Source organism: Hylobates moloch, unplaced genomic scaffold (assembly GCF_009828535.3).
Source record: "Hylobates moloch isolate HMO894 unplaced genomic scaffold, HMol_V3 SCAFFOLD_7, whole genome shotgun sequence".
Classification (NCBI taxonomy): domain Eukaryota; kingdom Metazoa; phylum Chordata; class Mammalia; order Primates; family Hylobatidae; genus Hylobates; species Hylobates moloch.
The window spans coordinates 6,796,679-6,811,032 of NW_026652282.1; the positions used below are offsets into that span (position 1 = coordinate 6,796,679).

At 47.5% G+C, this 14,354-nt stretch overlaps 1 protein-coding gene across 1 annotated transcript in view; it reads left to right on the plus strand.

Annotated features, from left to right (window-relative positions):
- Positions 1-2,326: 2,326 nt before the first annotated feature.
- CLCN4 (chloride voltage-gated channel 4) overlaps positions 2,327-14,354 on the plus strand; it is a 66,068-nt gene continuing 54,040 nt past the window's right edge. Inside the window, exons 1-3 of the mRNA XM_058441828.1 lie at positions 2,327-2,447; positions 11,515-11,669; positions 14,007-14,106. Of these exons, the coding sequence (XP_058297811.1) occupies positions 2,363-2,447; positions 11,515-11,669; positions 14,007-14,106 (340 nt within the window). The 5' untranslated portion in view covers positions 2,327-2,362. The remainder of the gene's footprint in view (positions 2,448-11,514; positions 11,670-14,006; positions 14,107-14,354) is intronic.

Consider the following 14,354-nt stretch of genomic DNA (forward strand, 5'->3'; position numbering starts at 1 on the left):
CCAGGGACCCCGGTTTAATGACTCTGGGCGGGGCCTGCTCCTTGGGCTTTCTGAATGCTCCCACTTGGTTCGGCTGCGCACCCCGGGCTGGGAACCGTGGGGTTCCCTGGCAGTACCCTTCTGGAATTCTCCTTCCCTAGCCTCCCAGGCATGTGACTGCTTAATCTCTTCCCTCTGTGGCTCTTTCTCTGTTCTCTGCTCCTGGCTCCCCGATTTCTGAAGGCAGCCCAGTCTCTTTTCTTTCTTTGTTACCTCCTGGCCATTCTCCAAAGTGCCTCTGCGGGGGCGGGAGCTTGTGAGAAATTCGAGCCTCAGCCATGCCCCAGACCTGCTGAATCAGCACCTGCAGTTTAACCAGAAGCCCAGGGGATGCGCATGTGCGTTGTCATATGAGAAGCGCTGGTCTAGGTGACGTAAGCTGGGAAAGAAACCCAGGGAATCTGCTGGAATGTAGGGAGCCTGGGCTCAGGAACTGGAAGGCGTCTGTCTGGGTCTCTGGCTTGTTTGTTCTCTAGCTGTCTCAACTTGCCACTGTGGTCATTTGGGGCTAGATCATTCTTCTCTGTGCGGGCCGTCCTGTGCATTTAGGACGTTGGGCAGCATCTCTGGCTTCTACCCACTTCATGCCATAGCAATCCCCCTCCCCAGAGGTGATAACCAAGAATGTCCCCAGGCATTGTCAAGCGTCCCCTGGGGGCAGAATGGTCTCCAGGGGACACTTTGCTGTCTGCCTCTGGCCTCATTCCCTCCCGCCATAGACCCTTGGTAGGGTTGGTGGCTCCAAGTTAGCCGCTGCCCTGGAAAGAGAGACTTCCTTTCTCCTCCTCGTCCATGTGTGCGGCCCTGCATGGGTCCCACGCTCATCCCCATAGCCAGTCATTGTGCCTGGTGGTTGGAGCACTGTCATTGGCCAGATTGGGTTGTGTGCCACATCTGGGGCCAGGGGCTAGCTTTGTTAGCAATTGAAGGAGACTGGGAGAGTTCTGAGGGAGGCACAAATGACTATTTTGGACCACTCTAGCACCCCTTTACGGACCCAAGTCCTCCGCTGACCCTTCACCCAATAACAAGCTCATTTAGCAAATATCTGTTGTGTGGCAACGAACAGCTGGGCCCTGTTCCAGGGCGGGCATTTTATAAACAGTCTTCAGGACCATCCTAGGAGGTGGTCTTGTTAGCCCATGTTACAGGTGAGCAGACTGCAGCTCAGCAGGGCTGGTGACACCCATGGCAACCTGCGGAGCCCAGTTGCTCCCTAATTCCCCCCACCCTGTGCCCTGCTGTCAGCCCTACCTTTCTGTCACCCCCTGGAGCTCCTCCTCCCCTCCAGGCTGCCCTACATTGCCATATAGCTGAACGAATTGTAAAAGGAACACTGTGTCATCATGGCTCTGCTCAAGTCAGGAAAGACTGTTGCTGCTGTCATCTTTTGTCCCCTCCCCAGTCCCCTCACCTCCCTGCCCCTCAAAATGCTCTCCTGACTTCTGTTGGGTTTACATCTCTACTTTTCTTTGTCGATTTACCAAAGAATTCTGGTTCCTGAGCTTTGTAATTTACTTCTGCCCGTTTTTGAACATGATGTAAATGGGATCACACAGCGTATTTGTATGTATCCGGATTGTTTTGCTCTGTATTCTGTGTTTACTCATTGCAAGCATACTTTGGGAAGTGCTTGAGTCAAAGGGTGGGTAGATGAGAAGTCACTGAAGGTGACAGAGGAACGGCCATGGGTCAGAGAGGGAATTACCTTGACATTACTTGGGCAGAGCTGGAGTGGTGGGCTACGCAGTTAGGAGGTTGCGGTGACCTGGGTAGGAGCTCCAGCTAAGGGTCTGAAGGCCGTGGGGAGGATGGCAGGTGAGGCCTGGTAGGCTTGGGAAGGTTGTCCTGCCTTCTCTTTCTGACAAGGTAGGAGTTACAGATTGGAGGAGATGGAAAAAGGGGGAAGCATTCCTCATACAGGCTTGTTGGACCAGCAGGAGCTGAACCAGCAGTCGTCTTGGGTTGCAGTGAAACCCCCTCTGAGACTAGTGGCTTCCAGCACCAAGGAGCTGGCAGCCAGCAGCCAGCAGCCACTGAGCCGAGCACCTCTCGTAATCCGCAATGTTGGAAGAAAACAACTCGGTAAAGGCTGCTTGTGATGAGTCACTGGGGCTCCTGGAAAATCTGTAAGAAATGAAGCTTTTGAGATGTTTATTTTTAGCTGCCATCTGACCATGGCCTGTCTCTGAACTTGATGTTCTTGGGCCCTCTCCTCTGGCTGTGTGTTCTAGAATTTCTATTGTGTCCTGTGCTTTTCATGTTGTCATGTGAACACTACAGGTAACTGTGATGATCTTGAACACTTTGTTAGCGCTATGGTATGATCATATTTTTATTCATGAACCAAGGCACCTGGAATCTTGAAGCATTCGGATCACTAATTAATTGGAGAAACTTTTCTGATGGTAGGATCTCACAGAAACTTCTCTCTCTCTCTTTCCCTCTCTCTCTGCCTCCTTCTCTCTCTCTCTCTCTCTGTCTCTGTGTGTGTGTGTGTGTGTGCGTGTGTGTGTGTGTAATAGGAACTCATTTTTATTTTCCCAAAGCTTTAAGGTTGAAATGTTGATAGTGACATGGGTTTCTGGAAACTCATTCCTTCCCTTAAATAATCCTAAGGGGAGTGACTGTGGCCACTTGTCTTTATATTATACTTGTCTCCGTGGGTCACGATGATTTGTTTGCTGGGTTTTGTTGGGAGGTGAGGGCTGCAAATGTGCTGGTAGCTCTGGTGCCTCGGACAGTGGCCTGGCAGATAGCAGATGCCCAGTAAACACCCATGGTGTAAAGCAGGGGCTGGCAAAGCACAGCCTGCAGGCCAGATCCAGCCCGTTCCTGTTTTTGTAAATAAAGTGTTATCAGCAGGCAGCCACATCCCTTCATTTCCATATTGTCTGTGGCTGCTCTGCTGTACAATGGCACAGTCCAGTAATCGCAATGGAGACTATATGGCCCGCAAAGCTGAAAAGATTTCCCATCTGGCCCTTTCTGGGAAAGATTTGCAAACCCCTATCAGTTAAGTTACTATGAGGAAACAGGAAGGAGCAAGGGGCAGGAACAGCTTGTGGGAGAGGCTCATGAGAGCCAGAGGTGGTTTTAGTAGCAGTTTCTACCCTGCCCACGCTGGCAGGGGACCCTGCTGGGACTCGCCTCTAGGGTGGCCTTCCTTGCTTGTTGGAGACTTTTAATCTTTTAATCTGAGTTATGACTTTCCATTCCATCTGTCCAAGTCATCTGGGGATTAGCTAATAGAGCAAGTTGGCAAATAATCTGACATGGTCTGATTTGGGAGGGGAATACTGGCATAAACATTGGCAGGTTCTGTGGCACCTGGCCACTGCCGGGCAGAGGACAGAGGGAACAGGTGGAAGGGCTTCAACCACAGCGTTTTATGGGCGGTGTAAATACTGATGGCAGCACGAAGTGTAATGGCTCCAAATTGGAAATTACCCCAGTGTCACCCGCAGTAGAATGGATAACTACATTGGGGCTGATTCCTCAGTCAAATACTGTGAAACAGGAGTGGGCCGAGTTCGTGATCCCGTGGGCCATCTCCAGCTCACTGCCTGCTTTCGCACAGCTTAGGAGCTAAGAATGGTTTTTGCATTTTTATATGGTTGAGAAAAAACCAAAAGAATAACATTTTGCAACACATGAAGATGATATGGAATTCATATTTCAGTGTCCGTGAATAAAGTTTTATTGAAACACAGCACCAGGCATTGATGTGTCTATGGTCTCTGGCTGCTTTCCAATGACAGCGGTGGAGCTGAGTAGTCTCGACAGAGACTACATGGCCCAGAAAGCTTCAAATATTTACTCTCTGGCCCTTCACAGCAAATGTTTGGTGGTCCCTGTTACAAGGCAAAGAGAATGAACAGATAGTTACACTGAACAACATGGGTAGATCTTGCAACATAATATAGAATGAAAGAAGCTGGAAACAAGATTTCATTTCTTTAAAGTTCAGAAGCAGGCAACAGTAATCTATAGTGTGAGGGTCGGGATAGTGGTTACCCTTTGGGGTGGGTCAGGGACTAGCGGGGGCTTGAAGTGGTGTCTAGGGGCTGGTCATGTTTCATCCCTTGATCTGAGCGCTCCATACATGGGTGAGTTCCCTTTGTGAAAATGTGCGGAGCTGTTCATTTGTGATTTTTGCATTTTACGAATAGATGTTTACTTCAATAAAAAGCTTACTCAAGAAAAGTGATTTCAGTCTGGCAGCTCCTCAGAAGGTTAAACAGAGTTCCCATCTGATCCAGCAATCCACTCCTGGGCATATACCCAAGAGAAATGAAGACATATGTCCATGCAAAGACTTGTACACAGATGTTCCTAAGATCCTTATTCATAATAGCCCAAAAGTAGAAACAACCCAAATGGCCGTCAGCTGATGAGTGGATAAACAAAATGTGATACAGCCACACAATGGAATCTTATTCAGCAATAAATAAAAAGGGGTGAAGCACTGATACGCGCCACAGCCTGGATGAACCTTGAAAGCATTATGCTAGGTGGAAGAAGCCAGATGCAAGAGGCCACATACTGCATGATTCCACTTATATGAAATGTCCAGAATAGGCAAACGCATAGGATGGAAAGTACATTAGTGGCTGCCTAGGCTGGGAGAAGGAAGTGATTGCTAATGGGTAGGGGGTCACTTTTAGGGGGATGAAAATGTTCTGGAATTGGATAGTGGTGATGATTGGACAGCCTTGTGAATTTCCTGTAAACCACTGAATTGTACACTTTAAAAGAGTACATCTTATGGTATGTGAATTACCTCTTTAAAAATGCTGTAAGAGATTGCTGCTACAGACCTGTGTATATCTGTACAAGTCAGAAGGAAAAGGTCTCAAGGTGACAGCCACCTTGTCCATTCTTCCTGCTACTCCTCCAAATGCAGATATCTTGAAAGTTGACAGGCAGGGGGAATGCCTGACTTCCCCCAGGTAATCCAGACCCTTCTTCTAGATCCAAGCCAGTTGAGTAGCACAGAGCAGTTTCTAGAAGGTAGCTAACATGGGCATGTTAATTTTGCTACTTTTGTTTACTAAAACTGCAGTTCTCAGAAAAACAGGATAAACTAAAAGATCCTAGATAACTTGCTTCCTGGACTTTTCCTGTGATTATGCCTGACTTCACCCCCATTTTCCTGATGTCTGTTTTCCTTTGGTCTGATTGGAGAGGAATGGGAATCTTTGTAGTAGCCACTGGGGCCCATTCCCGTAGCTGAGCCTGGGCTGTCGGCTCCTTGCTGGTTCCTCCAAGACATCTTTGCTTCACAGCCAAAGAAATGGAAAAGTAAAAAACAAACAAAAAACAAAAACAAAACAAAACAAAACAAAAACATTAAAAAAGACTTCATTGCTTACCTGTAGGTTGCTTTTTATATATAGTTCTCGATCTCTTATGAATTAAACTTCTTGGGCCCCACTTCTAGGTGTTAAGGGCCACAATGGTTGCAAATATTGTGATAACTTCTGAGAGGATCCCTTTTGAGGGTGTGAGATGACCACCCAGAGGATCTCAAGGTTTTCATTTCGCTGACACTGAAGAGTGTATTTCTTAGGATTTTCTGCTCTGTAATGACAGATAATCACAGCTGGCAGTGAAGATAGCTCTGAACTTTCTGTAAAGTCCCAGGCCTAAACATTATCTGTGGCAGAGACAAACAGTTTTAATTAATGACAAAAGGTTTGCTTGTCCCTGCGAGGGTGAAAGGGGCTGGTGCTAAGTTTCATTCCCTGTGCCACGTACTGGGGTGAAAGGGCAGGGGAGGGAGCATCCCAGGGTCCTGGCTTTTGAGAGAGGGGCAGAGAGGGTCAGCTGTGGTCACACACCCACACTTGGGAGTTGTACAAGTCTCTTGGTTAGTGGTCTTGCCACTTTGAATAGAGGTATTTCATATTTGAAAGAAAACAGTCTAAACAGTCTCCTCAAAGTAAATGCTTTGAGGAGTTTTTAGGAAAAGCTATTTCGAATGTCAGGCATAGATTCATGTTTTAATGGCCTCACTGATTCTTGGTAAGTGGAATCCCACAGAAGGTCCCCCAGAAGCTCAGTTGGACCACCACAATCTCCCTGAGCAGAACTGGAGTCCATCAGGTCCCCCTATCAGCTACAGACAGCGGAGGAGTGAGCAGATCAACTTCAGAAACGAGGCGACATGCAGGGGAGTAAGGAAGGGGTGTTTTCATGAAACATGGTTTTCATTTTAACAAACATTTATGAAGCGCTAACCACATGCCAGGCACAAATTGCTTTACAAATGTCAGCTCATTCCGTCTTCTTCACAGCACCCTGAGGCAGGTAGTGCTGCAATTCCTACTTCATAGATGGGGAGACTGAGGCACAATAAGAAAGGTCTAACAACTTGCTTAAGGTCACACGGGTAGTAAGTGGCAGAGCTGAGGTCTGAACCCATGCAGTGCTGTTCTGGAGTCTGTGTTTTAACCAGTATGCGTGTGATGCTGCCTCTCTTGTGATGAACATCAGAATATGGAGGGACAAAGTGCAATACCGAAGATCCAAATATCTCATACTGCCAATTTGTTTTAAAATACGTCTACGAAGAAAACATACCAACAGGTTATGGGAGTTATCAAGGGCATGATGATGGATAATCCTTATTTTTTTCTCGATACTTTTCTGTATTTGTCAAGAAGTTTTGTAAGCTGGGTGGTTGGTTGTGTGTTTAAAAAAAAAACAGCCACAATAATACCTCTGATTTCTGAATGCTCATCTAGAACTTTGCCATTTCCCCATCAAGAGGTGGAGTCTACTTCCTCTCACCTTGAAACTGGGTGGGATTTTGTAATTGCCTCAATGAAGAGCAAGTGGCAAAAGGGACGGTACCTGACTTCTGAGGCCGAGCCACGCAAGGTGATACAGCTTCTGCCTGGTCTCGCTCTCTTAACACGCTTGCTTTGGGGCCCAGAGCCTCTGGGTAAGATATACTGCCACCTGGCCGGGCGCGGTGGCTCACGCCTGTATTCCCAGCACTTTGGGATGCAGAGGTGGGCAGATCACCTGAGGTCGGGAGTTTGAGACCAGCCTGACCAACATGGAGAAACACCATCTCTACTAAAAATACAAAATTAGCTGGGCGTGGTGGCGCATGCCTGTAATCCCAGCTACTTGGGAGGCTGAGGCAGGAGAACAGCTTGAACCTGGGAGGCAGAGGTTGTGGTGAGCTGAGATTGCGCCATTGCACTCCAGCCTGGGCAACAAGAGCGAAACTCCATCTCAAAAAAAAAAAAAAAAAAGAAAGAAAAGAAAAGAAATACTGCCACCCAAAGTCACATGCTGAAGAGACCACATGGGGATGCCACATGGAAAGAGAGAGAGGCCTGGGAACTCCAGCTGTTCTAGTCTCCAGCTGTTGAGTCTCTTGGCCCAGGCACCAGATGTGTGAGTGAACAAGCCTTCGGATGATGCCAGCCCCAGCCCCTGTCTGACCAAGACCTTGTGAAAGACCCTGGGTGAGGATGGTCTTGCTGAGTCCAGTGAGACCCCAGTACCAGGTTAGATAAAGATGTGATGGGCTGCATGCAGTGGCTCACACCTGTAATCCCAGCATTTTGGGAGGCTGAGGTAGGAGGATTGTTTGAGCCCAGGAGTTTGAGACCAGCCTGGGCAACATAGCGAGACCCCATCTGTACAGATAATTAAAAAAATTAGCCAGTGTGCTGGCATGCATCTGTGGTCCCATCTACTCAAGAAGCTGAGGCAGGAGGATCGCTTGAGTCTGGGAGGTTGAGGCTGTGTTGAGCTGTGCTTGTGCCACTGCACTCTAGTGTGGGTGACAGAGTGAGACCCTGAAAAAAAAAAAAAGAAAGAAAAGAAAAGAAAGAATCCTTTGGGATGGCTAAAGAGGATACCCCAACTGTGTCTGGGGAAATTAATGCAAGTTCCACAGATAGGGTGAAACAGAACAGGGTTCTGCAGTGTGAATAGGAGCTTTCAAGGCAGAGGAGAAGGTTCAAGGTAGAAGAGAAAAGCACATTCAAAGATACTGGCTTCTACCTGACATTTTTGGTCAAACATGGATAACCATGATTCATCTAGGGTAGCATTTTTATATTCAGCCAAGCCTTGATTCTACTTAGAATCTGTCCTTCTAGATCTTGATCTAGGTGATTACCTGCTTTCTTTCATCTTCTAGAACCTGCTGTGTTATTGCTAACACCCAACCATAAAAAGTCCAGGTTTCCCTTGAGTGTTACAGATTCCTGTTCTGAGGGCGAGCTGACCCATTCAGAGTCACTTTTAACATCAGAGCTGTAAATGACATCATTAATACTATTGTATTAATACATGCTTGTCTTCGTTGGGTCCTGGGTAGAGTGAGTTTTACTGGACAGGATCTGCTGTTGAAGAACTTGAGCCTGACTTCCTGGGGTCTTCATGCTTGGAGACCAAACCTACTGATACTTCCTTGCCTTGAGGCATTGGTTACAAGATATAGGTGTCCTGCATTCCTTCCACAGTTCCTTTGGAGGCAAACAATGGTTGTGTAGGAGAGATGTTCTCTTGTCAGGCAGGATACCTCCAGCCTGAACTGAGGCAAATTCCACTCCACCCTCTCACTATTGGTACTGTCATGTATGGCTGCTCCAGTCCTCCCCAGAGTTGGTCTGCATTGCTCCAGCTAACTTGACCTGTCTTCCTTTCTCTCCCTCAGAGCTCAAGTTCATTCTACCTATTAACCCATTATTATCATGCTGCTGAATAACAACTCCTTCAAAGGACTCAGTGGCTTAAAACAACAACCATTCATTATTTTCACAAGTCTACAGGTTGGCTGCATGGTTGGATTGGGCCAAAGTTGGCTGATCTTGGCTGGACTCACACACAAATCTGTGGTCGGCTGGACCTAGATGATTTTTTTCCCCCTTTGAGATGGAGTCTCGCTCTGTCACCCATGCTGGAGTGCGGTGGCGCAATCTTGGCTCACTGCAACCTCCACCTCCCACGTTCAAGTGATTTTCCTGCCTCAGCCTCCTGAGTAGCTGGGACTACAGGCACCTGCCACCACACCTGGCTAATTTTTGTATTTTTAGTGGAGACGGGGTTTCACCATGTTGGCCAGGCTGGTCTTGAACTCCTGACCTCAGGTGATCCACCCGCCTCGGCCTCCCACAGTGCTGGGATTACAGGCATGAGCCACTGTGCCTGGCCCCTAGATGATCTTTTAACCCCAACCTCACAATAGACATCACCACCTCCTTCTGGGTCCCCAGGGAAGTCCTCTGAGGCTCTGCAGATCAGAGCCTGTTTATTTTCCTCAGGACCACTACATGTTCCATCAAAGTTTAAAGATATGATTGTTCTCTACAGTGACTTTTTGTTTCAAGCATTATTGCCTTTAGTAGTTGTTTGACCAGAGATGTAGTTAAATTTTAGGTAGTATCAACTCCTTTTGGATAGACTGTCCAAGTCCCTACGATTCTATCTGCCGGCTGGGTTTTTCTGACAAGGGCTTTCTTGGAGGGTCAACAGCCTGTCGTCTTGTTTTTCCCATCAGAGATTTTCTTTCCCACATATATTAAGAGGTTATTTTCATGTTGTTTGTGTATAAATGAGAATGAAATCTTTGCTTTCTAATTTTACTTTCTTCATATCATTGGTTGCTACTGACTTATGCAATGTGATTCTTCCCTGGGCACTCATCAGGGGGTGTTGTTTTCAACTTGGCATGGCTCAAACCTCAAACTTTTAAAGTTTTAAAGCAGCTGAGTTGCACTGATGATCAATAAATCAATCACTGTGACCACTTTATTGCTTGTAAGGTGATTACCCTACTTTGCCCATAGTGACTCTTCAATTTGATTAAAATGCAGTTTCATTGGGTCGTGGTTCAGTCCTCCAGATATATAAATACATGAAAGAAGCCTGCACTCAAATGTTTTTATAACCACCCTTCAAATTTTTAACCATCTATGCCAGCACTTTTGTGGTCCTCATCCTATAATTCAAATTTCCATGCTCTTTGCCAAAGTAATTCTTATTTAGTGCATATTCCAACCTCTTGTCTCTGTAAGAGTGTATTCTTTTTTCTGCTAACTGGTGGTGAGCCTTGGTTCCACTGCAAAGCATTTTCTACAGCTGAAATGAGCTCCTGTGCAATCTGTAGATCAGGCTCTGATGGTGGGAGAATATGGGATATGGTGTTGGTTCACTCGCGATTGTTTTCCAGGTGAGGGGAGCTGGAATAGTGGGAGTGGAATTATTATCTTGGACAGGAAAGGAAGACAGATTCAACTGTGCCACTGCCCTGGCAGCAGGAGCCCTTTTGACTGCATTTTAAGACATTAAAAATGAGCATCTGTCCTGGAGCTCCTTGCCCAGGGCAGTGTGCCACCAGCTTCTCATGGCTCTTGGCTCACGGCAGGTTGTCCCACCTCCCTTGTCCAGCTCCAGGGTGGCCCCACTCACACAGAGGGCTCCTGCCATCTGCAGATTGCCTGGGCTCCCACCAGCTCATTAAAGTCTTGCCAGCATTTTCACTGTGCCGTTGGAGTACATTTTGAATATCCATGATGACAATCACGTAGGCTGCCTGCCTGAGTGGTCCACTTTGTCTCCCATAGGAACCAATTATTGGTTTGATTACCATTGTTTTCATTGAAACCCTATTTGCCCCTCCAGCCCTGTCATTTGGACACCTTGCTTTTGCAGAATGTGAGGTTTTCCAGGAATGTATATAATTAATTGATCCTCATTTGCAGATTCCATATTTACAAATTTGCCTACTGGCTAAAATGTATGTGTAGCTCCCAGATCAATATTCGTGGAGCTTTCGAGGTTGTTCATAGATACGTGTATGTGTAGAGCGATAAAAAGTGCCAGCAGCACCCGTTCCTCACTGAGGTCTGAGAAGGCGATGCTCTACCTTCCTGCTTCCACTCTCCTCCTGTCAACAAGGGTCCTTTTCATGTTCTATTTAGTGCCATGTTTTTCACAGTTTTGTGCTTTTTTTGTTGGTAATTTTGCTGTTTAAAATGGCCCTGCAATGCAGTGCTGGGAAGCTGTCTGGTGTTCCTGAGTGTAGGAGGGCTGTGACGTGTTTTATGGAGAAGCCTCGTTCAGGCATGAGCGATAGTGCTGCCGGCTGTGAGGTCAATGTTAATAACTCAACAATATCTCTTAGAGTGTCTTTAAACAGAAGTACATAAACAAGGTACATCTTGATTGTTTGATGAAAATGTGACCAAAGATTTTGCAGGAACCTAACCCTGTATTCTCTTGGGAACGGTAGTTCAGTATTCAGTAATTCAGTGTTTGAGGTGACTTTATAGAGCATAACCTCCACGAATAATGAGAATGGACTGTGTATATATTTCATTACAACACAGATGCCTATGCTGAAATAATTTTTCTTATGTAAGAAAATAGGGCACATGGACTATTCTTCTGCCATGTCCGTGGCATGTCCTGCTCATGTCTTTAACGACCGGTTTTCTTGCCCAGGTGTAATTAGCATGGTCAATGCGGGAGCGATGAGTGGCTCTGGAAACCTGATGGATTTCCTTGATGAGCCGTTCCCTGACGTGGGGACGTATGAGGACTTCCACACCATCGACTGGCTAAGGGAAAAGTCACGGGACACCGACAGACACAGGAAGGTAGGTGGCATTCCGAAAGGACGCACCGCAAATGGCTAAGCCATGCTTTCATTCAAAAGTTACTGAGCTGGGGCTTAGGTCCATGTACGTGAGATGTGCTGGGTTAGGGTCTAAAGAAGAAAAGAGCCAGTGGGAGGAGCAGATATACTGGCTGATCATTGTACTAGCAGGAGATTTGGGCAGGACGCGGTGTCATATGGAGGGATTGTGGTGTGGAGGAGAGGGAGGGGACTTTGCAGGTGCCATTTCTGGACCTGTTTTCTCATCCATGAGGATGGAAGCCATTATTCCTGAAGAGGAAATGAGATTATGTGTATATGAAAGCACATATGACAGTGCCTGGTGTCCAGCTGGCAATCAGTACATGTTTTAATGGACCACAGTGCTTATCTGTCAAGTGCTGTGGGATCATTTAGGTTTGGTTAGGGAAGGGTTTTTCAGCAAGGGTAGCATTTCAGTTGGGTCTTGAAAGACGGCTAAGATTTTGCCAGGCAGAGGAAGGACGAGGATTCTAAACATCAGGAATGCCCCCCTTTCTTAAGTCACAAAGGCATGAAAGAATGTGATGTATCTGGGCAATTCAGGGAGCTCCGAGGATCTGGTGGAGGATTCCTGCAGGGGGAGGGATAGGGATGAGTGTGGAAATGCAGGCGGCAGGGCCACGTGGGAACGGCCATGCTGGCGGTGGAGGGGAGTTTGTATTTCATGCTGAAAGCCACAGAAGACGATAAAGATGCGCTGCAAAGGGAGAAACAGGAAGCTCGGAAATGAGTCCAGGAGACTGAAGGCAGTGATGTGTGGGTCGAGAGAGGGGATCAGGATCGAGAGGTATTTTGAGGCGCCACGGACAGGATTCAGGGGAGGTGCTGGGGCCAGGAGGGGAGTGGGGTCACAGAACACCAGGCTGCGGCCTGATGAGGATGATGCCTTTGATGCCTAGAGGAAGCAAGGGGGGACTGGCAGACTGCGGGGGAGGCCAGTGAGTTCTGTGTAGATGCGTTGGTTTGAGCTGCGCTGCGGACGGGTGATCACAGGTGGCGAGAACTCTGTGGTTCAAGGGTGAGGGGAGGGCCGGGGGGAGAATGAGTTCCCTGTGTGCAAGTGGAGGCTGAAGCTTTAGAAACAGCCACGGTGGCCTGGGTGTGTAGAGACAGAAGGGAAGAGGCGGTCAAAACCCCAGGCAGTGCCCAGAGTTACCAGGTCTAGGGGAGGCAGATGGGGAGCCTGTGACAAGAGGGGACCGTGCCAAGAGCAGTCCCCTGTGAATGGAAAGGGTGTTGTGTAGGGGCCTGCTCACAAGGTCACCCTCTATAGAGAGGTCACGTAGGAGGCGAGCCAGTGGCATGGGGGCTGGCAGTGAGGGGAGAGCTGCTTCAGACGAGGGTGAGGAGTGACATGGACAGTGTGACCATGTCACATCGCCTCACGAGGGCTGGCACGAAAGGAGGAGGGGAATGTGTAGGGAGCCAGGCTCAGTCATGAAGATGTTGCAGCCTCTTGGCTCTAGAGTGCAGGAATGTAGGGTTGAGGCAGGGTTCCCTCTAGAGCACAGCTCAGCAGACTGCGTCCTGCGGGTCGAAGCCAGCTGGCACCTTGTTTTATAAATAAAGTTTTATTGGAACTCAGCCATGCCCATCCATTTCCATATTTTTATGATTCCTTTTGTGCTACAGTGGCAGGGTTGAGGAGTTGCAACGGAGACCATCTGGCCCGCAAAGCCCAAAATGTTTACTCTCTGGTCCTTTACAGAAAACATTTGCCCACCCCTGGTCTAAAAGGCCGTGAGGGAGTGATGATCTCAGAGGAGCATACGATTCTGTCAGCACAGGGAGGTGTGGATAGGTATGTCCATCTGCTGTGGGAAACGTGATCTATGCCAGCTAATTCTAAGTTTGTGCTGCTAAAATTTAACCTTGAAAACAAAAGGAGGAGATGAAGTCTGTGTGAAGAGGCTTTTTAATGAAACTTAGCAATGTAAGTTAAGATAGTAGCTCATATTCAGAATGGAGACACCGAACCAATGTCCCCCTTCAGCATGGCTTTTAAATCATCAGAGATCAAACCACATTTAGTATGTTTTTTAATTAAGTGAATTCTTTGAGTGTGTGCTCAAATTCTTTGGAGACTATTGTGGTGTCTTTATAGCTCTGTGAACTAGAAAGCTCATCTTACCATTGCGGCACATAACTGAAAGAATCATGTCAGTGGGAGTTTAGCTGCTTGATGACATTCATTTTATTTTCTTAATTACCCTGTTTCCCGAGGAAACAGTTTCAAGGAAAAAAGCATGAATTGAAAAATGCATTCAGATCAGTTGCTGTATCTGCTTTGTTCTAGATCACCAGCAAGAGCAAGGAGTCCGTATGGGAGTTCATCAAGAGCCTGCTGGATGCCTGGTCGGGATGGGTGGTGATGCTGCTCATCGGCCTGCTGGCGGGTACGTGGATGGGCATGCGGCACTCCCGTGGGAAGCTGCAGAGGCCGAAACCTCAAAACACGAACCCTCTGGGAGATTTGGAATATGGCGCGTGTCGCTTTTACCCCTGTGGGAGGGATTTATTTCTTGAAATATCTAAGGGCAAAATGCATGACTGTATATTTAACCTAAAATCCAGGCCGGGCGCGGTGGCTCACGCTTGTAATCCCAGCACTTTGGGAGGCCGAGGCGGGCGGATCACGAGGTCA